At 38.7% G+C, this 24,109-nt stretch overlaps 4 protein-coding genes across 7 annotated transcripts; 2 read left to right on the top strand and 2 right to left on the bottom strand.

Moving 5' to 3' along the window:
* The first annotated feature begins 1,513 nt into the window (after nucleotides 1–1,513).
* On the top strand, nucleotides 1,514–10,120 carry LOC103941122 (myosin-10). Its single transcript, XM_048578347.1, has 7 exons — nucleotides 1,514–1,701; nucleotides 4,974–5,076; nucleotides 5,258–8,491; nucleotides 8,573–8,815; nucleotides 8,927–9,085; nucleotides 9,201–9,359; nucleotides 9,612–10,120. The coding sequence occupies exons 2-7, from the start codon at nucleotides 5,005–5,007 to the stop codon at nucleotides 9,849–9,851; spliced, it is 4,107 nt and encodes a 1,368-aa protein (XP_048434304.1). The 5' UTR covers nucleotides 1,514–1,701; nucleotides 4,974–5,004; the 3' UTR covers nucleotides 9,852–10,120.
* Nucleotides 10,121–11,492: 1,372 nt separating this feature from the next.
* LOC103941121 (CAP-Gly domain-containing linker protein 1-like) lies at nucleotides 11,493–23,075 on the top strand. Of its 4 annotated transcripts, none has more exons than XM_048578333.1 (8): nucleotides 11,493–11,677; nucleotides 12,144–12,221; nucleotides 20,560–20,733; nucleotides 20,822–21,253; nucleotides 21,335–21,766; nucleotides 21,848–22,279; nucleotides 22,361–22,602; nucleotides 22,714–23,075. In XM_048578333.1, exons 3-7 carry the CDS (start codon nucleotides 20,722–20,724, stop codon nucleotides 22,571–22,573), a joined length of 1,521 nt encoding a protein of 506 aa, XP_048434290.1. In that variant the 5' UTR covers nucleotides 11,493–11,677; nucleotides 12,144–12,221; nucleotides 20,560–20,721; the 3' UTR covers nucleotides 22,574–22,602; nucleotides 22,714–23,075. The 4 variants fall into 4 exon arrangements, with proteins under 4 accessions (XP_048434290.1, XP_048434292.1, XP_048434291.1 ...); XM_048578335.1 differs by having other exon boundaries at nucleotides 11,668–11,797; XM_048578334.1 differs by lacking the exons at nucleotides 11,493–11,677; nucleotides 12,144–12,221 and adding exons at nucleotides 19,712–19,847; nucleotides 20,356–20,433 and having other exon boundaries at nucleotides 20,567–20,733.
* On the bottom strand, nucleotides 13,914–16,100 carry LOC103941125. Its single transcript, XM_048578480.1, has 4 exons — nucleotides 16,088–16,100; nucleotides 15,100–15,301; nucleotides 14,813–15,009; nucleotides 13,914–14,722 (listed from the first exon to the last, which is right to left on the bottom strand). Exons 1-4 carry the CDS (start codon nucleotides 16,098–16,100, stop codon nucleotides 14,667–14,669), a joined length of 468 nt encoding a protein of 155 aa, XP_048434437.1. The 3' UTR covers nucleotides 13,914–14,666.
* On the bottom strand, nucleotides 18,559–20,458 carry LOC125474552. Its single transcript, XM_048578479.1, has 3 exons — nucleotides 20,298–20,458; nucleotides 19,173–19,241; nucleotides 18,559–19,054 (listed from the first exon to the last, which is right to left on the bottom strand). Exons 1-3 carry the CDS (start codon nucleotides 20,456–20,458, stop codon nucleotides 18,559–18,561), a joined length of 726 nt encoding a protein of 241 aa, XP_048434436.1.
* Nucleotides 23,076–24,109: the final 1,034 nt, after the last annotated feature.

Below are 24,109 nucleotides of genomic sequence, written 5' to 3'. Positions count from 1 at the left end.
AAAATAAAAAAATTTCTCACACACTTTGTGTGTGCCCATATGCTAGTAAACATAAAACAAAGTGGTACATTTGTAAAAAAAAGTGTACATTATAAATAAATTATGGGTACAAATAAAAGGTTTAAAAAATTATGAGTACAAATAAAAGTTTAAATAAGGGACAAAAAAAAATATATATGGGTACAAATCAAAATTTAAAAGAAAATTGGTACAATTTAAAAAATAGTTGCAAATTAAAAATAGGTACAAACTAGAAATATAAATATATGATAAAAAATTTAACCATAAATATAATATATCAAATGTAACGTTTCTAACACTAAATGATTATATTTAAAAATAAAACTTTATTACCGTAACATGTAAATTGTCATATCCCAGCTCGGGCCCCCACCACATCCCGGGCTAAACTCCACCGTAGCACGATATTGTCCGCTTTGGACCCCGATCACGCCCTCACGATTTTGTTTCTGAGAACTCACACGAGAACTTCCCAATGAGTCATCCATCTTGGGATTGCTCTCGCGCGAGCTCGCTTAACTTCGGAATTCCGATGGAACCCGAAGCCAATGAGCTCCCAAAAGGTCTCGTGCTAGGTAGAGATGAGAATATACATATAAGACTTACAGGATCCACTCCCCTCGGCGATGTGGGATGTTACAATTCACCCCCCTTAGGGGCCTGACGTCCTCGTCGGCACACTTCAAGCCAAGGATTGGCTCTGATACCAAATAGTCACATCCCCGCCCAGGCCCCCACCACATCCTAGGCTAAACTCCACCGTAGCACGATATTGTCCGCTTTGGGCCCCAACCACTCCCTCAGGATGGGTGACCCACTGGGATTGCTCTCGCGTGAACTCACTTAACTTCGGAATTTCGATGAAATCCGAAGCCAATGAGCTCCCAAAAGGTCTTGTACTAGGTAGAGATGAGAATATACATATAAGGCTTACATGATCCACTTCCCTGGACGATGTGGGATGTTACATAAATATTTTGTTTTTGAATAATTAATGATGTTTATTAAAACCGAATGATCTTGATCAAAATTTAAAAAAGAATAAAGTTTTAATTGGAGTAAAAAAAAACTAAGAATAGGAACCTAATTTAGAAATAAATCTTCTAATATTCTAAATACAATCAACCAATATTTACACAATCACACATTCACATAACAAAACAATGGAATTTCGAATCAGGTTTCAAATCTACAGATTTGAACAGGTGAAAATAGACTTACTGTTTTGGAATCCGTACGTTTCAAAAAATAATAAAAAATAAAAAGGAACATAGATTTTTCAATGTGCTCAGAACACGGGCCGAAACATTACATACTATTATATAATTGGAGAAACATTTGAAAAAAAAATCTTTTAATTGTATAATAACATATATTCTGTGTTCCGAACACACTGAAAATTCTTCTACTACCGTTTGATTGCCTGGCACTGTAGGTGGACCCTTCTGCCCCCTCACTCATATTTATATAGTTGGAATCTCTCTCTCTCAACTCATCTAGCTTTTCTTTTTGTTTGACAAAAAAAAAAAATTCTGCCTTTTCATTTTGTATTTTCACCTTCATCATCCTCATCACCTTCACCAAAATCCTAATCACTCCATTTGTTTTTCGTCTCTCGGGAAGAAACAACAAAAAAAGCTTCCCAGAAATCTAAGGAGAATCCAATCAAAACTTTATCAGGCAAGTCATCAACCTCACTCTCTCTACTTATTCCTTTTTTGTTATGCATTTATTTTATGCATACCTGTTTTCTTCTTTCTTTTGCTTATGGTGTTTCGATTAACTGGTTAAGCATCGAATTTGATCCTTGTGCGATGATGGAATCTGGGTTTGGTTTAGATTTGGGTGAAGTTTTAGAATTTGGTTCTTATGTGAATTGGATTGCGCATTTCAATTTTCATTTGTTTCTGATGTCAAAGTTCGTGTCTTTGAAGTCTTTGAAAGAAGTTGCAGAAGGGTCATGTCAGTTGGTCAAGACGGACTTTGAATCCCGTATCTAATAAATCAGAGTAGTTTAAAATATCGACGAATCGAAAAAATACTTTGAAAGAATCAAAGAAACCGATCAGGACGATCAATATTCTTCACGTTCCATTTGTTGATTGCTGATCCTTGATGATCATTTTTCTGGTCCATTTTCTTCATATCTTCACTTTGATGATAAAATCAATTAAATTTTATTTAATTAGGGGTGTTTGGTAGATATTTTAGTCGTTAAAGCTGCTTAAATCGCTATTAAATGGTTAAGGAAGTATGAATTTATTGGTAAATTTAACATATTTGAGGTTGGTTTACTTGCACGTCCTGTTGCAGTGGATTCCAGCTCTTAATTGAATTTTCTTTATTTTTATTTTAGAGTCAATTTTTTTATTAACGACATTGAATAATTGGATTTGAGCAACAAAAATAGTCGGAAGTGTGAGAAGGAGAAAATAATGGAACGAGAATCCTCTTCGGATTCTGTAAGGATTCCGGAAATGCTTCAATCATATTTGTTCATCGTATATCGTACGATCAGTTTTTGTCAAGTACTGTTTATATTCAATTTTAAATAAAAAAAATTTACAATTATTTCTGACCACACGATAAACGATAAACAAACATGATTAAAGAATCCGGAGAATATCCTCATTCAAAATGATGCTATGTATGTTTGACAAGTTTACTTACATAAAATGAGTCAGATCGCATTTCACATCCCATTCGACATCTTATTTGAAAATAGTCTAATGCGTTTGTTGACGCTTGTGTATTTAGTATGCTTTGATTTGCGAGTTCTATTCTTTGGCCCTTAAATGTACATGAAAAATCGAGAATTAGATTGATTAGGAATACCTAATTGATCTAGTACCCATTCTTTCTCGCCCATATTCATGTTATAGAGCTTGTTTAAATGTAGTGTTAAAACAATACAAAAAAAACACATAACTAGTGCTTATTGCAAGAAACATTTGTGCTTTTGAAACCTAAAAACATTCTAACGAGCACGTCTAGAGTGTGTTTATATCATGTGAAAGCTGATCTTGATTATCCACCTCAATTAGTGGCTGCCTAATTTTTCTCCAATTGTCGAAGATAATTGAGATGCCTTTTTTTATGTAATTACGGAGCCAAAGATGGTGATTAAAATTATAAAGTAGGAAAAAAAAACTTAAGAAAGAAAATGATGGCCAAGCTACCTGTCCATCCCGCCCCCGCCTTCTTCCTTTCCCCTCTTTAACTTTGAAAGAATCTTTTTTATTTTCTAATTTTTCTTTTTGGTCATAACTTTGGAAGGGAAATTTAGAAAAGATGGGGTTTGTGATCTGTCGATTCAAATAAAAAGATACATCCAAAAATATAAAGGATGGACTGCCAACTTTGCTAGTGGCCTCCAAGTAAGGATCGTCAAATTACATTCGTTCATTGTATATCGTACGGTCAGAAATCATTATAAATTTTTTATTTAAAATTAAATATAAACAGTATTTAACAAAAACTGATCACATGATGTACGATGAACGGATGTGATTGAAGGATTTTTAGAAACCTCACAAAGAGGATCCGGCGAGGATCCTCTCTCGTGGCCACCTCCCACTGCTTGCTTCACTCTTTTTGTATTAGCAACGGACGGTCCAGATGTCTCTAGGGATTCAAAGATGTACACCTTTTAATTTTTTTCCATTTTTTTTTCTAATTTATTTTTCCATTTTTAACCCATGAAAATGGAGTAATCTTTTGTGGTAACACTGTTCGGTACATCAATTGAATTTTTTGCTTCAAATATCTAACTAATTGTATAGTACATTTAGTGTATCTGGATGTGTAAAAAATTATATTCTTTGGATGAAGAATTTTGGGTCCCACATACTAAATCGTTCCACATGAGATCATCACATGTTAGATCATCACTAGTTTAAGTGACAAAAAAATTGGCAGCCAGCATGTGATTTTGATCTCACCTTGAAGATAATTGAGTGCTTTCCTATTGGTTTCTCCTCTTTGGACTATGACGATTACACAGTTATGTAGTGTTATTAGCACGAGTTATGATCAACTTGAACATTATCGTTATCGAGGTCATTATGTCCTTGAATGTGGCCAAAAGGCAGGAACCCATGCTTTGTTAGTGGTCCATGTATTGATGATAGACCTAGCATCATTGCTTAAACTCAATTATTCATTTTTAATGGAACCAAAATTTTAATCTTCTAAGTTTTTGGCAAGCAAAACTTAGAGTTACTAAAGTTTTTATTATTTGATACTAATTACTAATTAATTATAATCCAAGCCTTCAATTTCAATGAGAGAGTCAAAGAAAGAGCGTCTAAATTTTAGAAATTTTTTTTTAACAAACGATATTATCTACATTAAAATAAAATTATGGACTTAGCCTCATAATGGCCTACCAATAATGTGGTTGAACTTTGCCTTTGGTAAAAATCAAATCTAAAACCTCTTACTTATAAGTGAAAAATAATATTACTAAATTGTAGTAATTTATAAAAGAAAAAATTATTAAACTGAAATAATTTTTTCTATTATATTAATTAATTTAATTATAAAATTTCTTTTTGTACTTTTTACTTATGAAATAATAAATAAAGAGCATCACGGAAGAATAAAATGCTGTGCCATGATGCTGATGGGCCACTAGTATGAGTTGGGGGTGGGTCCCTGTTTTGGGTTCCACGTCAGATTTTTTTTTTGTCTATTTCCGGCACACAATTCACAGGGGCCCTGGGACCCAAATTACATAATTGCCCCTCTATGCTTTCCTGCTGTTACGAAATGTCTTTCTCTGCGTTTATTTTTCATGCAAGATTGCAAAGCCTTCACGTAAAAGAATTTTCCAGAAAAAAATGAAGTGTAGTAATTAGAATCTTTTTTTTTTTTTTGAAAAATCTGTATTATTTTTATAAGTTGATATCATTAAAGTATCTGATGAAGTTGTTCTTGTTCTGAAATCGCAGAGAAGCGAGTGGAGTAGGAGCTGGGTAAATTATGGAAGAAGCACAAGTGATCTCCGAAACCCCGGTGAAGGTTGCCGAGACTGCAAATGCTGAAGCGATCAAGGTAACCGCGATCTGCGTTCTGTGATTCAAGCCTTTCTCTTTTCTAGTTTTGTTCAAAGTGATCGGAATTAAGTTACAGTAGTCATTCATGGATTAGTTTGCAACTGAACGTTTAAGTCCTTTCGTGGGATCATTTGATTTTGTATGATTTGAATGGATGCTGAATGTTGTTTTCGATGTAGGTATCGAATGGGAAATTGCTGCCGGTAGAAAAAGAAGGAAAGAAAGAAGAGGAGGAAGCAACATTTGATGGAGAGTTCATAAAAGTTGAGAGAGAATCGGTAGATGTGAAGGATGGTTCTCATGCTGCTGAAACAGCATTGGCGGGGGACGACAAGGTATCTGTTATCGAGAGAAGCTCGAGCAATTTGAGCAGAGAATTGCTAGAAGGGCGGGAGAAGGTCAGTGACCTTGAGGTTGAAATCGAAAGGTTGGCTGGTGCGTTGAAGCATTCGGAATCAGAGAGTTCTGAGCTGAAGCATGAGGTCTTGCTTATGAAGGAGAAGCTGGGAGAAAGTGGAAAGAAGTATGAAGAGCTTGAACTCAGTCATAAGAAATTGCAAGAGCAAATCACCGAAGCCGAGGAGAAATACAGTTCGCAGCTCAATGTTTTGCAAGAGGCATTGCAAGCTCAAGAAGAAAAGCACAAGGATCTGATCGCGGTGAAGGAATTGTTTGACGGTCTCAACCTTGAGCTTGAAAGCTCGAGAAAGAGGATGCAGGACTTGGAGAAAGAGTTGCAGAGTTCTGCCTGCGAGGTGCAAAAATTTGAGGAGTTGCACAAGCAAAGTGGTTCACATGCCGAAACTGAGACAAAGAGGGCCTTGGAGTTCGAGAAACTGCTCAAAGCAACAAGGTTGAGTGCGAAGGAGATGGAAGATCAGATGGGTTCCATACAAGGAGAGCTCAAGGGCCTGTATGAAAAGATTGCCGAAGATGAAAAAGTCAAAGAAGCACTCAGTTCTACCGCTGCCGAGCTTTCTGCTGTCCAAGAAGAGCTGGCTCTATCAAAGTCTCAAGGCGCAGACCTGGAGGAGAAACTCTCGGCTAAGGATGCTCTGATAAATGAACTGACTGAGGAATTGAGCCTGAAAAAGGCCTCGGAATCTCAAGTGAAGGAAGATATTTCCGCTCTTGAAAATCTGTTTGCATCAACTAAAGAAGATCTTCAAGCAAAGGTTTCTGAATTGGAAGAAATGAAGTTGAAGCTACAGGGGGAATTGAGCGCCAAGGAATTAGTTGAAGCTGCACGAAAAACTCATGAAGAACAGTCCGTAGCTACACAGGAGAATTTGGCAATAGTAACCAAAGAAAAAGAAGCTCTGGAAGCAGCTGTGGCAGATCTCACCGGTAATGTGCAGCTGATGAAGGAGCTGTGCAGTGATCTCGAGGAAAAATTGAAGCTTTCAGAAGAGAATTTTCATCAAAAAGATGCTCTTTTGTCTCAATCTTTGTCGAACAATGCTGAGCTTGAACAGAAGTTGAAGTCACTGGATGAGCTCCATAATGAATCAGGAGCTGCTTTTGCAACTGCTACTGAAAAGAATCTTGAACTTGAAGCAATTATTCAAGCTTCAAATGCAGCAGCGGAGGAGGCCAAATCGCAACTGAGAGAGCTCGAGCAACAGGTAAGTGCGGTAGAGCTGAACCGAGGAATTGCTGAGAGTGGTCTGGAAGAACTCTCTCAAAAATTATCTGCACTCAATACTGCATTGAGCGAGGTCGAGGAAGAAAAGAAACAGCTGACTGGTCAGGTGCAAGAATACCAAGAGAAGATAGGCCAGCTGGAATCTGCATTAAACCAGTCAACTTTGCAATATTCAGATCTTCAGGAGGAACTGAAGACTGCCTCCGAGAAATGTGCCGAACATGAGGGCCGGGCCACTGAACACCATCAGCGAAGCCTTGAACTTGAAGATTTGGTCCAAATTTCTCATACCAAAGTGGAGGATACTGGTAAAAAGGTGAGTGAGCTGGAGTTGATGCTTGAAACAGAGAAGTCCAGAATTCAAGAACTCGAGGAACAAATAACTGGTTTGGAAAAGAAATGTCAGGAGGCAGAAGCAGATTCTGGGAATTACTCTAACAAGGTATCTGAACTTGCTTCTGAACTCGAGGCATTCCAAGCGAGAACATCTAGCCTTGAAGTTGACCTGGAAGCGGCCAATGAAAAGGGAAGGGAGTTGTTTGAAGCCTTGAATGTTGCCACAGAAGAGAAGAAAAGGTTGGAGGATGCATCGAGTAGTTTTACTGAGAAGTTTTCCGAATCAGAAAAATTGGTGGAGGTCTTAAGAGAAGAATTGAAGATGACTCAAGAGAAATTGGAAAGCATTGAAAATGATCTGAATACTGCTGGAATCAGAGAAGGCGAGGTCATACAGAAACTCAAATGTGCGGAGGAGCAACTGGAGCAACAAGGCAAAGTAATAGAGGAAACAATGTCGAAGAAATCAGAGCTTGAAGCGCTACATGAAACCCTAGTGAGGGATTCAGAGATCAAACTTCAAGAAACAATAGTGCGCTTCACTAACAGGGATGCCGAGGCAAATTCTCTGCTTGAGAAACTAAAGATTCTTGACGATCAGGTGAAGATTTATGACGAGCATGTTGCTGAAGCTGCGGGGAAATCTGCATCGTTGAAAGAAGAGCTGGACAACAGCTTGGCTAAATTGGCATCTTCCGAAAGTACCAATGAAGAACTCAGAAAACAGATCTTGGAAGCAGAAAACAAAGCTTCTCAGCTTTTCTCAGAAAACGAAATGCTAGTTGAGACGAATGTTCAGCTGAAATGCAAGATTGATGAATTGCAGGAATCGTTGAATGCTGCTCTATCTGAAACTGAAGCCACTACAAGAGAACTTGTTTTGCACAAGAGCAGTGTTGAAGAATTAACAGATAAGCACTCGAGAGCCTTAGACCTTCATTCTGCTTCCGAAGCCCGCATTGTGGAAGCAGAGACGAAGTTGCAAGAAGCCATTGAAAGATTGAGTCAGAGAGATTTGGAAGCTAACGACTTGCAGGAGAAGCTAAATGCCCTAGAAGGCCAAATAAAATTGTATGAAGAGCATGTTGAGGAGCTGCAAACCAAGTCAGCTAGAACATCTGCGGTTTCTGAAACCAGAAATGCAGAGCTAGAAGAAAGTCTATCAAAGCTGAAGAATCTGGAGAGTTTTGTTGAGGAGCTGCAAACCAAGTCAGCTCACTTTGAAGAAGAGAGCAAGAAACTAGCTGAGGCAAATATAAAGCTTACAGAGGATGTGTCTACATACGACTCCAAACTAAGTGACCTTGAAGCAAAATGCTCCACTGCCATTGTTGAGAAGGACGAAACAGTTGAACAACTTCAGGCTGCAAAAAGGACTGTTGAAGATTTAACGCAGCAGCATTCTTCTGAAGGGCAGAAACTACAATCTCAGGTTTGCACCAAACTTTTTTATAATTATTTTGCGGCTAAATATTGTTGCTTTATGCTTATCAGCTACATTCGTTTGCCACAGATATCTTCGGTTATGGATGAAAACAGCCTGCTTAATGAAGTGCATCAAAATACTAAGAAGGAACTCCAGCAATTGATATCCAACCTTGAAGAACAACTCAAGGAACAAAAAGCAGGAGAAGCTGCTTTAAAATCTGAGGTTGAAAATCTCAAGGCTGAGGTTGCTGAGAAACCTTCGTTGCAGAATTCTCTCAAGGAACTTGAAGAGAAATTGTTGAAAACTGAAGCTCAACTGCAAAAAGAGGTAGAATATCGATTTCCATGAAAAAAAAAAAACACAGATAAGCTCTTGGGCAGCCAAAGAATGGGGCACATTCATCTTTTGAATATTCTTTCTGACTCAGACGAATTGTAGGTTGAAAGCATTAAGGCGGCTGCAGCGGAAAGAGAGGCAGAGTTGACTTCAAAATTGGACGATCATGCGCACAAGGTCCATGACAGAGATTTATTAAATGAACAAGTCACAAAACTCCGAAGCGAGTTACAACTTGCTCATGCCACTGTTTCCAAAAAGGTTAGGAACCGATCAATTTCAAGATTTCTTTTACTTAAACTGTACGCTGACAATTCTCTACAAAAGGAATTTAATGCCGGCTAAAACGTTCATGTTTGAATTCCCTATTCAACAGAAGGAAGCAGATTCTCAAAAGGACCTGGAACGAGAAGCATCGTTGAAGCATTCTCTTGAAGAACTTGAAGCTAAGAATAAAGAAATCGCTCTTCTAGATAAGCAAGTCAAAGAGCTCGAGCAGAAAGTGCAGCTGGCAGATACCAAAGTAACAGAAAGGGTATGTTTATTTCTGTTTCCAACTCACTTTGTAGTTACCACCACTGTAGAAATTCCGAAAACAGCATACGCTAGTTACGTAATCTTAAGCTCTCAGTAGATGTCAATTTTTTGGACTTAATTGTCGAAAACAACTCGGGGAAATGAAGACATTAAACCATACCAAAAGGGTCTTAGCTTGCACAAGGCTTTTAACTTACAAGAATTCGAGCGGGAAATTAAATTTACTTATGTTTAAATGATCGTGTTGCAGGGTGATGGAGGCAGTGTAGCCGGACTGGAAGTGAAATCCAGGGACATTGGATCAACCATTTCAACTCCATCGAAAAGGAAGAGCAAGAAGAAGTCAGAAGCAACACCTGCTCAAACCTCATCATCTGCAGATATCCATACACAGACAGCTGAGGCTTCCCCAATGACAAGCGCTAAGTTCATCGTGGGAGTGGCTGTGGTGTCTGCGATCATCGGCCTCATTCTTGGAAAACGATACTAGATCAAGTTTTTGTGTTTTCGGGTTTGTCCGTCAGGTTTTGGTTGATTACTTCGTTAATTGTTCGCTTTGTGGACATTATCCACAGAAAGATTGAAGGCTTTGTTTTTGTGCTTTCAAGCTTGGTTTTTGAGAGGTTGTTGGTCAAGATATTTATTGTTTGCAAAGCAAAACACCGATGATTATGTGTTATTGGAGGTTGTATTTAGTTTGTGTATTGGGTTGCAGATGCTTTCAAAAATATAAGAATTTATGCGTTTGTTGATATGAAATGAGGACGGTCTCAGTTGTTTGTGAGTCATATGGTCGGATCCCTAAATGAAATTAGTTTAGGGCGGTTTGATAAGCATTTCATTTTCAGTTTTTATCCTTCTTTTTCAAAAATTGAAAACTGAAAACTCGTTCGGCAACTATTTCTAATTGTCAACTACAAAGCCCCATTTTTCTACCATGTAAACTACCTACTTGTAATTGTTTGTTGCAGGAACTTGCCGAACCAATTCACATCACTGGAGGCTGGCCGCGATCACATATTTGTCCTCCTACTTTCAGATCCTTTTATATCCCATATTTCGCGTAGAAACGGGTTAAGTGAAACCCATATTTCGCAGACCCATCTCTTTCTCTCTCATCCGTCTTTCACATGTCTGTGCAGTGTCACTCAAATTCTTCATATCTGCAATCCTCGTCGCCCTTTATCGTTTCCGGGTCAAAGATGATTCGACGCTGACGAAACCGGTGATATCGAGGATGCTTTGTTTGCACGTGTATATCAAAGATTGCAACTTTTAGATTGAATTGGACTTGTAGTACTCGTGGGTTGCTTTCTTTTCAGGTGCACTGACTGTAGGTTTTGGTTTAATGTTGCCAATTCGGTTCTTTTTGGCTTTGCTTTTTTGTTTCTGTCTTCCAGGTTTGTTGTGTTTATGTTGTTGGTGTTCATTTTTCCTTTGCATTTAGGGAGACCAACGAGTACTACAGGTCTGTGGACTTGTAGTACTAGTGAAGGGAGGGAGACAACTGTAATATCTGCGTTCAACTTTAGTAAGAAAGAAATGAGTCCGATCCCAGTTTGTTGTTGCTTCCAAAAGAATGCTGTATTGGATTTTCAGTGTCTTCTTGGTGCATCTCCATCTCTGCTACACACTCTTCGGCAATGCTGTCGCGGTCAAATGATATAGGATGCGCGTACTCCTGCTCTTTGTGCTTATGAACCCTACAAGACAGTTGATTAGCAAAGCATCTGTTTTCTTGGACCAAAGAACATTGGAAATACAAATCAACAGAACCTATGGTTTCCACTTGTGTTTTAGTCTGAGGTTGTAATGAACGAAAACAAGATCGTTAAGCCGCTGATCTTAATCTGGACTATCCCATTAATGATTGAGGGGGGATATTGGATATACATGCCACGTAGGCAATTGCCATGTCAGTGATAGCTTTAGAATTAAGTAGTCTTCGAAATACCTTGTATAAAGATCTTTTCCCTCTCTCATTTGCAATCGGTTGGTTATATTGTAATAAACACTCTCTCTCTCTAACAGATTCTGAGCTCTATCTTCTCACACAAGATTGCTTTTCATGTTATTCCTTTCTGTCAAGATTTATATTTCTGCAATTCATGCAAGATAGTTAAGAATATATATAACTAATCACTAAACATCCCAAGCTTAACAGCTAAGTAAGAATCTAATCTGGCGGTGGTTTTGATGCATTGCCGTTCGGTTTGGCAATCTCTCGAATTCGAGCTTTTAATCTCTCCCATTTCTTCCGTGGAAGCTGCTCCATTGGTTAATTTGGTTTGCATTTGGATTTGAAATGTTTTTTAGGTTTGATCTTATGCTTAATCACTAATTGTAATTATTTGAGGTGTTTTACGGATAATATGGTTGCGAAAACCGGGTTAAGTTTGGATTTGCACGTTTGGTGATTCTGATGTCATTGGCATTGTGCGTTTCTTTATTGAATTGTGTTTAGAACTTCATTTTGAAACAGAATTTCAATTTGGAGTCATCAGAAATATAGTGGGGAATCCGCATTTCATGAATTCTGCGAATATGATATGAAAGTGAGCCAGAGAAATCTGGCTAGTTATTCATATTAGCATGTTCCCTTGATCAATCGTGTTCTTCTTGGTATCAAACCGGTATTGTCAGTTCGGTCTGATCCATAGGATACGATCATTTACTATATAAATCATCCCTGTAGAAGCTCCACGTCAAAGTTCCTTGTATTACCGCGACATTTCTTGCACCCTTGATGTGTAAAGTTTGTAACTTTTTCCTTTGGCCTCAGATTTGTTTCAAGTTGTTGATCTAAGGGCAAAGCTGGTTGTCAGTGAGTTGGATGATCGGTCACCTTCCCAGTCACCAGGTATTGTCTTTGAATTGTCCTGCATCTTTTTATTTTTGTTTTGGTTTGGAGTTGGGACGCTGCCAAAAGACTTTACCCACTAATGAGTTGGTGCATCCTCTTCCTTGTTTTTACACATGTTGTTAGGATGCAGTTCAGAGCCTTTGCACAAGAGCAGTGTTAAAGAATTAACAGATAAGCACTCGAGAGCCTTAGAACTTCATTCTGCTTCTGAAGCCCCCATTGTGGAAGCTGAGACGACGTTGCAAGAAGCCATTGAAACATTCAGTCAAAGAGATTTGGAAGCTAATGGATTTTCTGTTTCCAACGGTTTGCACCAAATTTTTTCGTAATTATTTTGCGGCTAAATATTGTCGCCTTATGGTTATTAGCTACATCTGTTTGCCACAGACATCTGTGCTCCTGCGAGAGATATCCAGACTTCAAGAACAGCTCAATCAACAAAGAGCACGAGAAGCTGTTTTAATATCTGAGGTTAAAAATCTCAAGGCTGAGGCTGCTGAGAAACCTTTATTGCAGAATTCTCTCAAGGAACTGCAAACCAAGTTAGCTCGCTGTGAAGAAGAGAGCAGAAAACTAGCTGAGGCAAATAGAAAGCTTAAAGAAGATGTGTCTACATACGAGTTCAAACAAAGTTACCTTGAAGCAAAATATTCCAATGCCGTTGCTGAGAAGGATGAATCAGTTGAACAACTTCAGGCTGCAAAAAGGACTATTGAAGATTTAAAGCAGCAGCATTCTTCTCAAGAGCAGAAACTACAATCTCAGGTTTGCACCAAACTTTTTTGTAATTATTTTGCGGCTAAATGTTGTTGCTTTATGGTTATTAGCTACATCTATTTGCCACAGATATCTTCGCTTACGGATGAGAACAGCCTGCTTAATGAAGTGCATCAAAATACTAAGAAGGAACTCCAGCAAGCGATATCTAACCTTGAAGAACAGCTCAAGGAACAAAAAACAGGAGAAGCTGCTTTAAAATCTGAGGTTGAAAATCTCAAGGCTGAGGTTGCTGAGAAAACTTTGTTGCAAAATTCTCTCAAGGAACTGCAAACCAAGTCAGCTCACTGTGAAGAAGAGAGCAGAAAACTAGCTGAGGCAAATATAAAGCTTAAAGAAGATGTGTCTACATACGAGTGCAAACAAAGTGACCTTGAAGCAAAATATTTCACTGTTGTTGCTGAGAAGGATGAATCAGTTGAACAACTTCAGGCTGCAAAAAGGACTATTGAAGATTTAATGCAGCAGCATTCTTCTCAAGGGCAGAAACTACAATCTCAGGTTTGCACCAAACTTTTTTGTAATTATTTTGCGGCTAAATATTGTTGCTTTATTGTTATTAGCTACATCTGTTTGCCACAGATATCTTCGCTTACAGATGAGAACAACCTGCTTAATGAAGTGCATCAAAATACTAAGAAGGAACTCCAGCAAGTGATATCCAACCTTGAAGAACAGCTCAAGGAACAAAAAGCAGGAGAAGCTGCTTTAAGATCTGAGTTGAAAATCTCAAGGCTGAGGTTGCTGAGAAAACTTTGTTGCAAAATTTTCTCAAGGAACTCGAAGAGAAATTGGTGAAAACTGAAGCTCGACTGCAAAAAGAGGTAGAAATCAATTTCCTTGAAAAAAATCCACAGATAAGCTCTTGGGCAGCCAAAGAACGGGGCACATTCATCTTTTAAATATTCTTTCTGACTCAGACGAATTGTAGGCTGAAAGCATTAAGGCGGCTGCAGCGAAAAAAGAGGCAGAGGCTTCCCCAATGCCAAGTGTTATGTTCATCGTGGGAGTGGCTATGGTGTCTGCGATCATCAGCCTCATTCTTGGGAAACGATACCAGATCAAGTTTTTGTGTTTTTGCTATCCCCTTGGCTGTTTGCAAAGCAAAACACAGATGGTTATGTATTATTCAAGTTTGTATTTAGTTTGTATATTGGGTTGCAGATGCTTTCGGAAATATAAGAATTTGTGCGTTTGTTGATACGAAAAGAAGAGGACGGTCTCAGTTGTTTTCGAGTCATATGGTCGGATCCCAAAATGAAATTACTTTAGGGCCGTTTGATAAGTATTTAATTTTCAGTTTTTATATTTCTTTTTGAAAATTGAAAACTGAAAACTCGTTTTGCAACTATTTTTGAAAAGTCAGCTACAAAGCCCCATATTTCTACCATGTAAACTACCTACTTGTAATTGTTTGTTGCAGGAACTTGCCCAACCAATTCACATCCCTGAAGGCTGGCCGCGGTCACATATTTTTCCTCCTAATTTCCGTCACTCTGCAGTAATGCCAGGGAAAGAATATAATTGGCCTGAGCAGTATCTCTAGACATGCGAGTTTGCTAAGTGCCTTGCTTCCCGTAGGTACTTGAAGAAAGTGGCGGTGGTGTGGTGAACTCATAAAGATGTTGTCTTTGCATTCTGTCCCGCCGGCTCACAGCGCTGTGTTTAACATTCTTCTTTAACCACTTTCAATCCGTTCAAAATTTCATTGTCATCATACCCTGTACATTGACCAACTGTCCAGTTTAACTCAAGATGTAGAAAAGATTATATCTTTGACGATAAATTACAAACCATACAAACTTAGTTACCTGAACCCAATTCTTCAACTTCATCAACCGAAAGTTCTAAAAGCCTCAAGTTCTCATAGGGGGGATCAAGTGACATCCAATCAGGATTTTCAGTGTCTTCTTGGTGCATCTCCATCTCTGCTACCCACTCTTCGGCAATGCTGTTGCGGTCAAATGATATAGGATCCACGTACTTATGTTCTTTGTGCGTGTGAACCCTATAAGACAGTTGATTAGCAAAACATCTGTTTTCTTTGACCAAAGAACATTGGGAATACAAATCAACAGAACCTATGGTTTCCACGTACTTCTGTTTTAGTTTGAGGTTGTATTGAAGGAAAACAAGATCATTAAGCCGCTGTTGTTCTACGCTGTTCCTTGTCTTGTGCAACTGTTCGAAAGGAATCTGATTCTCCTGACACGGAACTAAGCTGCAAGTTTGACTGAGAATACGAATTGCCAAGCGTGCGAGGTTTGGGCAACCACCACCATATGTCGACCACCATTCAGCTAAGACAAACAGAGAGTTCAAAGAAATGAGCCAAAAGATGCAAGAACATCCAAACTCTCTGCAGCATATCCTAAAAATAGGAGCCCTCGTACCGAATTTTAAAAATAAATAAATAAATTAGATGGTCAGGGTATATTTTATGCAATTTATCATATCTATCATTCTATTACATAAAAGTTAACTGAGTTAAAATATGGCTTAATTACCTTTCGTCTACATGTATAGCCAAGTAACTAAAGAAACCATGCGACACAAAATAACAATGCATTCCACAATTTTTTCCATCTGTGATCTATAATGTTCCAGTACACCATATATTCTTCTTTCTTGACAAGTTCTATTTTGATTGTTTCTTTTGCTCGATACATCCCTGCAAAAACATATCCCATCGCTGGCCTCTTCTGGCTACCAACAATTCTCAAAACTCGCAAGAGCGGATTTGTTAAACGGGTGATCAAAATGCACGAAGACCAAAATGACTGATTACTGAATATATCTAACACTGCCGATCCTTCTGGTGTTTTAGAAAAGGGGCAGCCCGTCCACTCGTTTGAAGTAACCATCGACTGCAAATTATATTTAAGGTCAGCCATTTGTTTCAACGTCATAAAGTTTGTTGCAAACCTAGATACTCCCAGCCTAACAATGTCATTCCCAAACGTATACCTTCTCATCATGTTCAAAATGACAACGTGTTTGTAGATAAATCTTGTAATAGATCTAGCCTGTGTAAGTAAATTATGCAACGGAAAAACTTATTCACAATTATCAACTTAACCACTTACCTGTGGAAGACATCGTCTTAAAGAACTAGGATTAATAACTGAAGTTCTTCTGCAACTCTACACAACCGAAAGCAAGTCTCTCTCAATGGGGCTTGAGTTTTCTGTAAACTTGCGTGTACTGTGAGAGAGCAGTACACTCAACTTTCAAAGAGTACCGTCCCCATAATTACTTACAATGAAACTAACCAACACATGAGACTCCAACAAGATATAAAAACAATGTAAGACATGACTGGATATGTATTTGTAACATGTCAAACATCTGGTCCCCTTCAGGATTGAAAGCAATCCCAATGCTTCTGAATGAAGCCCTTAGGTTGTTTTTCCTTCATAATAATTCAAGATCATTACTCATCATGCATAAAAACATTCATGCTTTATCATAGCTATATGCTGCATACTTTTTGGGAACTTTAACAACCTTACAGCATTTTCTTTATTAGCTAAGAAGCCTTTATTATTAATACTCGAATACAACTTCCAGAACATGAACTGCAACTGAAGAAAACTAACATTTAAAATGAACCTGATATGCAGCTTCCTGTATCGGTTTGCTCCCACTGGTTTCCTGCATGAGTTTGCTGCATTAAAATCACCCAATACCCCCATGCTTTGCTGACATGCTTCTTGAAAACTGCCATGGGAACATCCTTATTCAATGGATGAACAATCATTGAATTAGTCTCCAACTAATCAATCTTGACCAAACTAGCTACCACCTTTTTTTCGAGAAATGAGATACTTCATATCCAAGTTCCTTGTTGCATTCTACCTTTTATTATTCTAAGTGAAAAATAAAGCTACTCTGTTGTCAAATAAATCTATGTAGCTCTCAAGATTGAGTCCACCTCTTGTGGTCCTGTTATGAAAGTCTTCAACCAAATGGCTAGATTCACAGTTCCATAATAGGACAAGCATTCTGCAAACATAGTTTGAAGCAACCAGTCTGTTATTTTACACTCTTCCAAGATACTGCTCCACATGCCATTAAGATCACACAGCCCCATGTTGATTTCGTATCATCTGGACAACCCGCAAAATCTAAGTCATCGTAACCTTCTAAACGATGTTTTATGTCCTTATGTAGACTAACATATGATCTTTGGTCCTATGTCTTTCTGTAGACTAACGTATGATCTCCAGTTCTCTAAAGATATCTCATCACTCTTTTTGCTGCATTCTAGTAAGCCTCTCCAGCACTGGATTGGAACCTACCAAGCACCGAAATGGTGAAGGCTACATCAGGCCTTGTGCACACTTGTGCATACATCAAACTCCCAACCCAGGATGCATATTGCTTATCTTCCATCATCTTCCTCTCCAAGCTTGTTTTGGGACACTATAATTCGCTCAATATATCACCCTTTGATATGGGCATTTCTGTAGTCTCACATGAAGACATATTAAACTTTTCTATGTATGCTCTTTGTGGAAAAACCAAGCAGCCCTCTTATTCTCTCTCTTTTGATCTGAATCCCTAGGACGTAAGTGTCATCTCCCAGGTCTTTCATCTCGAAGTGTCTTTGCAAGAAAACTTTGGTTTCATCCAGCAAACTATGACTATTTGTGGTGAGCAATATATCATCCACATACAGAACTAGAATGATAAAATTGCTCCCACTGAATCTCAAATAAACACAATTTGTCTGATGGGTTCTCTGTGAAACATTCTCTTGTACAACTCGATAAAATTTTAGGTACCATTATCTTGATGTCTGCTGTAATCAATTGTCTATTTTTGGACTCGAGATGACTTGCTTGAAAATCCCAGGATTACCAAACTCTGATAAATTAAAATCTATCTCTACCAAATACACAAAATATGATGAGAATGTTGACTTTCTTACCCTATTTGGTTTCCTCAAAACGGTGGAACATTACCGACTGCCAAAACTGTTGACTCCAGTCGGTGGTTACTGCCATTCACAGCTGCTTCATCCACGCGTCCTTGCTGATTTCCTACATGCGGTTCACCGTCTAACAACACCTCAATTTCAGTGTCATGCTTCAGTCGGTGGTCATTGCCACTTGAAACTCCTTCCTCCACGTGCCTTGTATGATGACGCATTTGCTGCTCACCATGCAACAGCACATGATTTTTGCCATGCTGAAAATTGCAATCATCATAGCTCTCATCTTCTTCCACTTGACTTGGAAGTTCAACCACTATTGCTACAATTGGTGTGGGCTCAGTATTAATCCCCATTTGGCCATTTCAGTATTAATCTCCATTCGACCATCTTCGTGCCACGTTTGTCAGGTGTCAATTCCACGTACCCTGCATGAATGTTTGCATGTTGTTGCAATCGGTGTAGTCGGTGCTCACCGCAGCTGGCCACGTTTGTTTGCTAGTTGTCGGTGATCGCAGTTGCCACTCACAGTTATTGACTCATCAGCTTGCATGATCATAATTAAGTATGTTGCTCATTGAGCAACACATCATCAGGCTTTGGTACAACAGACCATCATCATTACACATACTTAATTTCACTCTTCATCTCTTCAACTGCATTCTTCAACATCCAACCCCGAATGTCATCATATGAGGGTGTCACAGTCTCCTTTCCCCCAGAGGCAATTGCGTCAATCATTGGCTGGAAATAAACAGAGTTCTTCACTGCATCCAGGGGAGCCTGAATTTCATACAAAAACCGACCAATTGCCACATGTATTTGTTCAATGCTCAACCTTTTTACCTGGTAATCATTGCCGATGGTTCCATCATTCGCAGCCCCCAAAGCATTTTCATCCCTTACCCTCTTCTTCACACTCACATTTGTATTACTTACGCCAACGTCTTCATTTTCCAACAAATTTGAATTGGGAAAAGCAGTACCTAATGCAATAGGAACAGGAGGTGAAGCATTACTCAATTTCGTAACAGCATTAACTGAACCAGTTGCTGCTTTAGAAGGTCTACCCCTCCGACTTGTAGAACTAGTGAAGGGAGGGAGACAACTGTAATGTCTGCGTTCAACTTTAGTGAGAAAGAAATGAGTCCGATCCCAGTTTGTTGTTGCTTCCAAAAGAATGCTGTATTGGATTTTCAGTGTCTTCTTGGTGCATCTCCATCTCTGCTACACACTCTTCGGCAATGCTGTCGCGGTCAAATGATATAGGATCCGCGTACTCCTGTTCTTTGTGCTTATGAACCCTACAAGACAGTTGATTAGCAAAACATCTGTTTTCTTGGACCAAAGAACATTGGAAATACAAATCAACAGAACCTATGGTTTCCACTTGTGTTTTAGTCTGAGGTTGTAATGAACGAAAACAAGATCATTAAGCCGCTGATCTTAATCTCGACTATCCCATTAATGATTGAGGGGGGATATTGGATATACATGCCACGTAGGCAATTGCCATGTCAGTGATAGCTTTAGAATTAAGTAGTCTTCGAAATACCTTGCATAAAGATCTTTTCCCTCTCTCATTTGCAATCGGTTGGTTATAAAACACTCTCTCTCTCTAAAAGATTCTGAGCTCTATCTTCTCACACAAGATTGCTTTTCATGTTATTCCTTTCTCTCAAGATTTATATTTCTGCAATTCATGCAAGATAGTTAAGAATATTTATAACTAATCCCTAAACATCCCAAGCTTAACAGCTAAGTAAGAATCTAATCTGGTGGTGGTTTTGATGCATTGCTGTTCGGTTTGGCAATCTCTCGAATTCGAGCTTTTAATCTCTCCCATTTCTTCCGTGGAAGCTGCTCCATTGGTTAATTTGGTTTGCATTTGGATTGGAAATGTTTTTTAGGTTTGATCTTATGCTTAATCACTAATTGTAATTATTTGAGGTGTTTTATGGATAATATGGTTGCGAAAACCGGGTTAAGTTTGGATTTGCACGTTTGGTGATTCTGATCTCATTGGCATTGTGCGTTTCTTTATTGAATTGTGTTTAGAACTTCATTTTGAAATAGAAATTTCAATTTGGAGTCATTAGAAACCGAAAAAAGGCGATTAAATGGTAGTTTTGAATATATTGTATATAGTGGGGAATCCACATTTCATGAATTATGCGAATATGATATGAAAGTGAGCGAGAGAAATCTGGCTAGTTATTCATATTAGCATGTGCCCTTGATCAATCGTGTTCTTCTTGGTATCAAACCAGTATTGTCAGTTCGATCTGGTCCATAGGATACGATCGTTTACCATATAGATCATCCCTGTAGAAGCTCCATGTCAGAGTTCCTTGTATTACCGCAACATTTCTTGTGCCCTTGATGTGTAAAGTTTGTAACTTTTTCCTTTGGCCTCAGATTTGTTTGAAGTTGTTGATCCAAGGGCAAAGCTAGTTGTCAGTGAGTTGGATGATCGGTCGTCTTCCCAGTCACCAGGTATTGTCTTCGAATTGTCCTGCATCTTTTTATTTTTGTTTTGGTTTGGAGTCGGGACGCTGCCAAAAGACTTTACCCACTAATGAGTTGGTGCATCCTCTTCCTTGTTTTTACACATGCTGTTAGGATGCAGTTCAAAGCCTTTGCACAAGAGCAGTGTTGAAAAATTAACAGATAAGCACTCGAGAGCCTTAGAACTTCATTCTGCTTCCGAAGCCCGCATTGTGGAAGCTGAGACGAAGTTGCAAGAAGCCATTGAAACATTCAGTCAGAGAGATTTGGAAGCTAATGGGACAACAGGTCAGTGGTTTGCACCAAACTTTTTTGTAATTATTTTGTGGCTAAATATTGTTGCTTTATGGTTATTAGCTACATCCGTTTGCCACAGGCATCTAAGCCTACGGATGAGAACAGGCGGCTTTATGAAGTGTATCAAAATACTACGAAGGAATTGCAGCAAGCGAAATCTAAACTTGAAGAACAGCTCGAGCAACAAAAAACAAGAGAAGCTGCTTTAAAATCTAAGGTTGAAAATCTCGAGGCTGAGGTTGTTGAGAAGCCTTTATTGCAGAATTCTCTCAAGGAACTGCAAACCAAGTCAGCTCACTGTGAAGAAGAGAGCAGAAAACTAGCTGAGGCAAATATAAAGCTTAAAGAAGATGTGTCTACATACGAGTCCAAACAAAGTGACCTTGAAGCAAAATATTCCACTACTGTTGCTGAGAAGGATGAATCAGTTGAACAACTTCAGGCTGCAAAAAGGACAATTGAAGATTTAAAGCAGCAGCATTTTTCTCAAGGGCAGAAACTACAATCTCAGGTTTGCACCAAACTTTTTTGTAATTATTTTGTGGCTAAATATTGTTGCTTTATGGTTATTAGCTACATTTGTTTGCCACAGATATCTTCGCTTATGGATGAGAACCGCCTGCTTAATGAAGTGCGTCAAAATACTAAGAAGGAACTCCAGCAGGTGATATTCAACCTTGAAGAACAGCCTAAGGAACAAAAAGCAGGAGAAGCTGCTTTAAAATCTGAGGTTGACAATCTCAAGGCTGAGGCTGCTGAGAAGCCTTTGTTGCAGAATTATCTCAAGGAACTGCAAACCAAGTCAGCTCACTTTGACGAAGAGAGAAGAAAACTAGCTGAGGCAAATATAAAGCTTAAAGAAGATGTGTCTACATACGAGTCCAAACAAAGTGACCTTGAAGCAAAATATTCCACTGCTGTTGCTGAGAAGGATGAATCAGTTGAACAACTTCAGGCTGCAAAAAGGATAATTGAAGATTTAAAGCAGCAGCATTCTTCTCAAGGGCAGAAACTACAATCTCAGGTTTGCACCAAACTTTTTTGTAATTAATTTTCGGCTAAATGTTGTTTCTTTACGGTTATTAGCTACATCCGTTTGCCACAGATATCTTCGCTTACCGATGAGAACAACCTGCTTAATGAAGTGCATCAAAATACTAAGAAGGAACTCCAGCAAGCGATATCTAACCTTGAAGAACAGCTCAAGGAACAAAAGGCAGGAGAAGCTGCTTTAAAATCTGAGGTTGAAAATCTCAAGGCTGAGGTTGCTGAGAAAACTTTGTTGCAGAATTCTCTCAATGAACTGCAAACTAAGTCAGCTCCCTATGAAGAAGAGAGCAGAAAACTAGCTGAGGCAAATATAAAGCTTAAAGAAGATGTGTCTACATACGAATCCAAACAAAGTGACCTTGAAGCAAAATATTCCACTGCTGTTGCTGAGAAGGATGAATCAGTTGAACAACTTCAGGCCGCAAAAAGGACTATTGAAGATTTAATGCAGCAGCATTCTTCTCAATGGCAGAAACTAGAATCTCAGGTTTGCACCAAACTTTTTTGTAATTATTTTGCGACTAAATACTGTTGCTTTATGGTTATTAGCTACATTCGTTTGCCACAGATATCTTCGCTTACAGCTGAGAACATGTTGCTTAATGAAGTGCATCAAAATACTAAGAAGGAACTGCAGCAAGTGATATCCAACCTTGAAGGACAGCTCAAGGAACAAAAAGCAGGAGAAGTTGCTTTAAGATCTGAGTTGAAAATCTCAAGGCTGAGGTTGCTGAGAAACTTTTGTTGCAGAATTGCCTCAAGGATCTCAAAGAGAAATTGATGAAAACTGAAGCTCGACTGCAAAAAGAGGTAGAAATCAATTTCCCTGAAGAAAAAAAATCCACATATAAGCTCTTGGGCGGCCAAAGAACGGGGCACATTCTTCTTTTAAATATTCTTTCTGACTCAGACGAATTGTAGGTTGAAAGCATTAAGGCGACTGCAGCGAAAAGAGAGGCAGAGGCTTCCCCAATGTCGAGTGTTTAGTTCATCGTGGGAGTGGCTATGGTGTCTGCGATCATTGGCCTCATTCTTAAGAAACGATACTAGATCAAGTTGTTGTGTTTTTGCTATCCCCTTGGCTGTTTGCAAAGCAAAACACATATGGTTATGTATTATTCAAGTTTGTATTTAGTTTGTATATTGGGTTTCAGATGCTTTCGGAAATATAAGAATTTGTGTGTTTGTTGATACGAAAAGAAGAGGACGGTCTCAGTTGTTTTCGAGTCATATGGTCGAATCCCTAAATGAAATTACTTCATGGCCGTTTGATAAGTATTTAATTTTCAGTTTTTATTCTTTTTTTTTTTTGAAATTTGAAAACTGAAAACTCGTTCGACAACTATTTTTGATTGTCAGCTACAAAGCCTCATTTTTCTACGATGTAAACTACCTACTTGTAATTGTTTGTTGCAGGAACTTGCCCAACCAATTCACATCCCTGAAGGCTGGCCACGGTCACATATTTTTCCTCCTAATTTCCGTCCCTCTGCAGTAATGCCAGGGAAAGAACATAATTGGCCCGAGCAGTATCTCTAGACATGCGAGTTTGCTAAATGCCTTGCTTTCCGTAGGTACTTGAAGAAAGTGACGGTGGTATGGTGAACTCATAAAGATGTTTGTCTTTGCATTCTGTCCCGCCAGCTCACAACGTTGTGTTTAACATTCTTCTTTAACCACTTTCAATCCGTTCAAAATTTCATTGTCATCATACCCTATACATTGACCAACTGTCTTGTTTAACTCAAGATGTAGAAAAGATTATATCTTCGACGATAAATTACAAACCATACAAACCATACAAACTCAGTTACCTGAACCCAATTCTTCAACTTCATCAACCGAAAGTTCTAAAAGCCTTGAGTTCTCAGAGGGGGGATCAAGTAACATCCAATAAGGATTTTCAGTGTCTTCTTGGTGCATCTCCATCTCTGCTACCCACTCTTCGGCAATGCTGTCCTGGTCAGAAGATATAGGATCCGCGTACTCCTGTTCTTTGTGCTTATGAACCCTATAAGACAGTTGATTAGCAAAACATCTATTTTCTTGGACCAAAGAACATTGGAAATACAAATCAACAGAACCTATGTTTGTATTGAACGAAAACAAGATCATTAAGTCGCTGATCTTACTCTGGACTATCCCAGTAATGATTGAGGGGGGATATTAGTTATACATGCCACGTAGGCTATTGCCATGGTAGTGATAGCTTTAGAATTAAGTAGGCTTCGAAATACCTTGTATAAAGATCTTTAGAGAAGATTCTGAGCTCTATCTTCTCACACAACATTGCTTTTCATGTTATTCATTTCTGTCA

Source organism: the organism of the source record quoted next, unplaced genomic scaffold (genome assembly GCF_019419815.1).
Source record: "Pyrus x bretschneideri cultivar Hongxiangsu unplaced genomic scaffold, Pyrus_bretschneideri_v1 Contig12, whole genome shotgun sequence".
In the NCBI taxonomy this organism is placed as follows: Eukaryota; Viridiplantae; Streptophyta; class Magnoliopsida; order Rosales; family Rosaceae; genus Pyrus; species Pyrus x bretschneideri.
The sequence above is the reverse complement of the archived record's forward strand: the minus strand, read 5'-3'. Positions and strand labels throughout refer to the sequence as shown.

Bases quoted from the DNA above. Each gene is read 5' to 3' on its own strand.
- LOC103941122 (XM_048578347.1), top strand. From the start codon at position 5,005: ATGGAAGAAGCACAAGTGATCTCCGAAACCCCGGTGAAGGTTGCCGAG. The intron at 5,077-5,257 runs GTAACCGCGATC...TTTTCGATGTAG, and splicing joins CAAATGCTGAAGCGATCAAG to GTATCGAATGGGAAATTGCT. The intron at 8,816-8,926 runs GTAGAATATCGA...GACGAATTGTAG, and splicing joins AAGCTCAACTGCAAAAAGAG to GTTGAAAGCATTAAGGCGGC.
- LOC103941125 (XM_048578480.1), bottom strand. The intron at 15,010-15,099 runs GTACGTGGAAAC...ACTGTCTTATAG, and splicing joins AACCTCAAACTAAAACAGAA to GGTTCACACGCACAAAGAAC. The intron at 14,723-14,812 runs GTAACTAAGTTT...GTCAATGTACAG, and splicing joins AGTTGAAGAATTGGGTTCAG to GGTATGATGACAATGAAATT.
- LOC125474552 (XM_048578479.1), bottom strand. From the start codon at position 20,458: ATGCAGGACAATTCGAAGACAATACCTGGTGACTGGGAAGACGACCGA. The intron at 19,242-20,297 runs GTAATACAAGGA...ACTGTCTTGTAG, and splicing joins AGGGCACAAGAAATGTTGCG to GGTTCATAAGCACAAAGAAC. The intron at 19,055-19,172 runs GTGTGTAGCAGA...AGTTGAACGCAG, and splicing joins CGCGACAGCATTGCCGAAGA to ACATTACAGTTGTCTCCCTC.
- LOC103941121 (XM_048578333.1), top strand. The intron at 21,254-21,334 runs GTTTGCACCAAA...TGTTTGCCACAG, and splicing joins GGCAGAAACTACAATCTCAG to ATATCTTCGCTTATGGATGA. The intron at 22,280-22,360 runs GTTTGCACCAAA...CGTTTGCCACAG, and splicing joins GGCAGAAACTAGAATCTCAG to ATATCTTCGCTTACAGCTGA.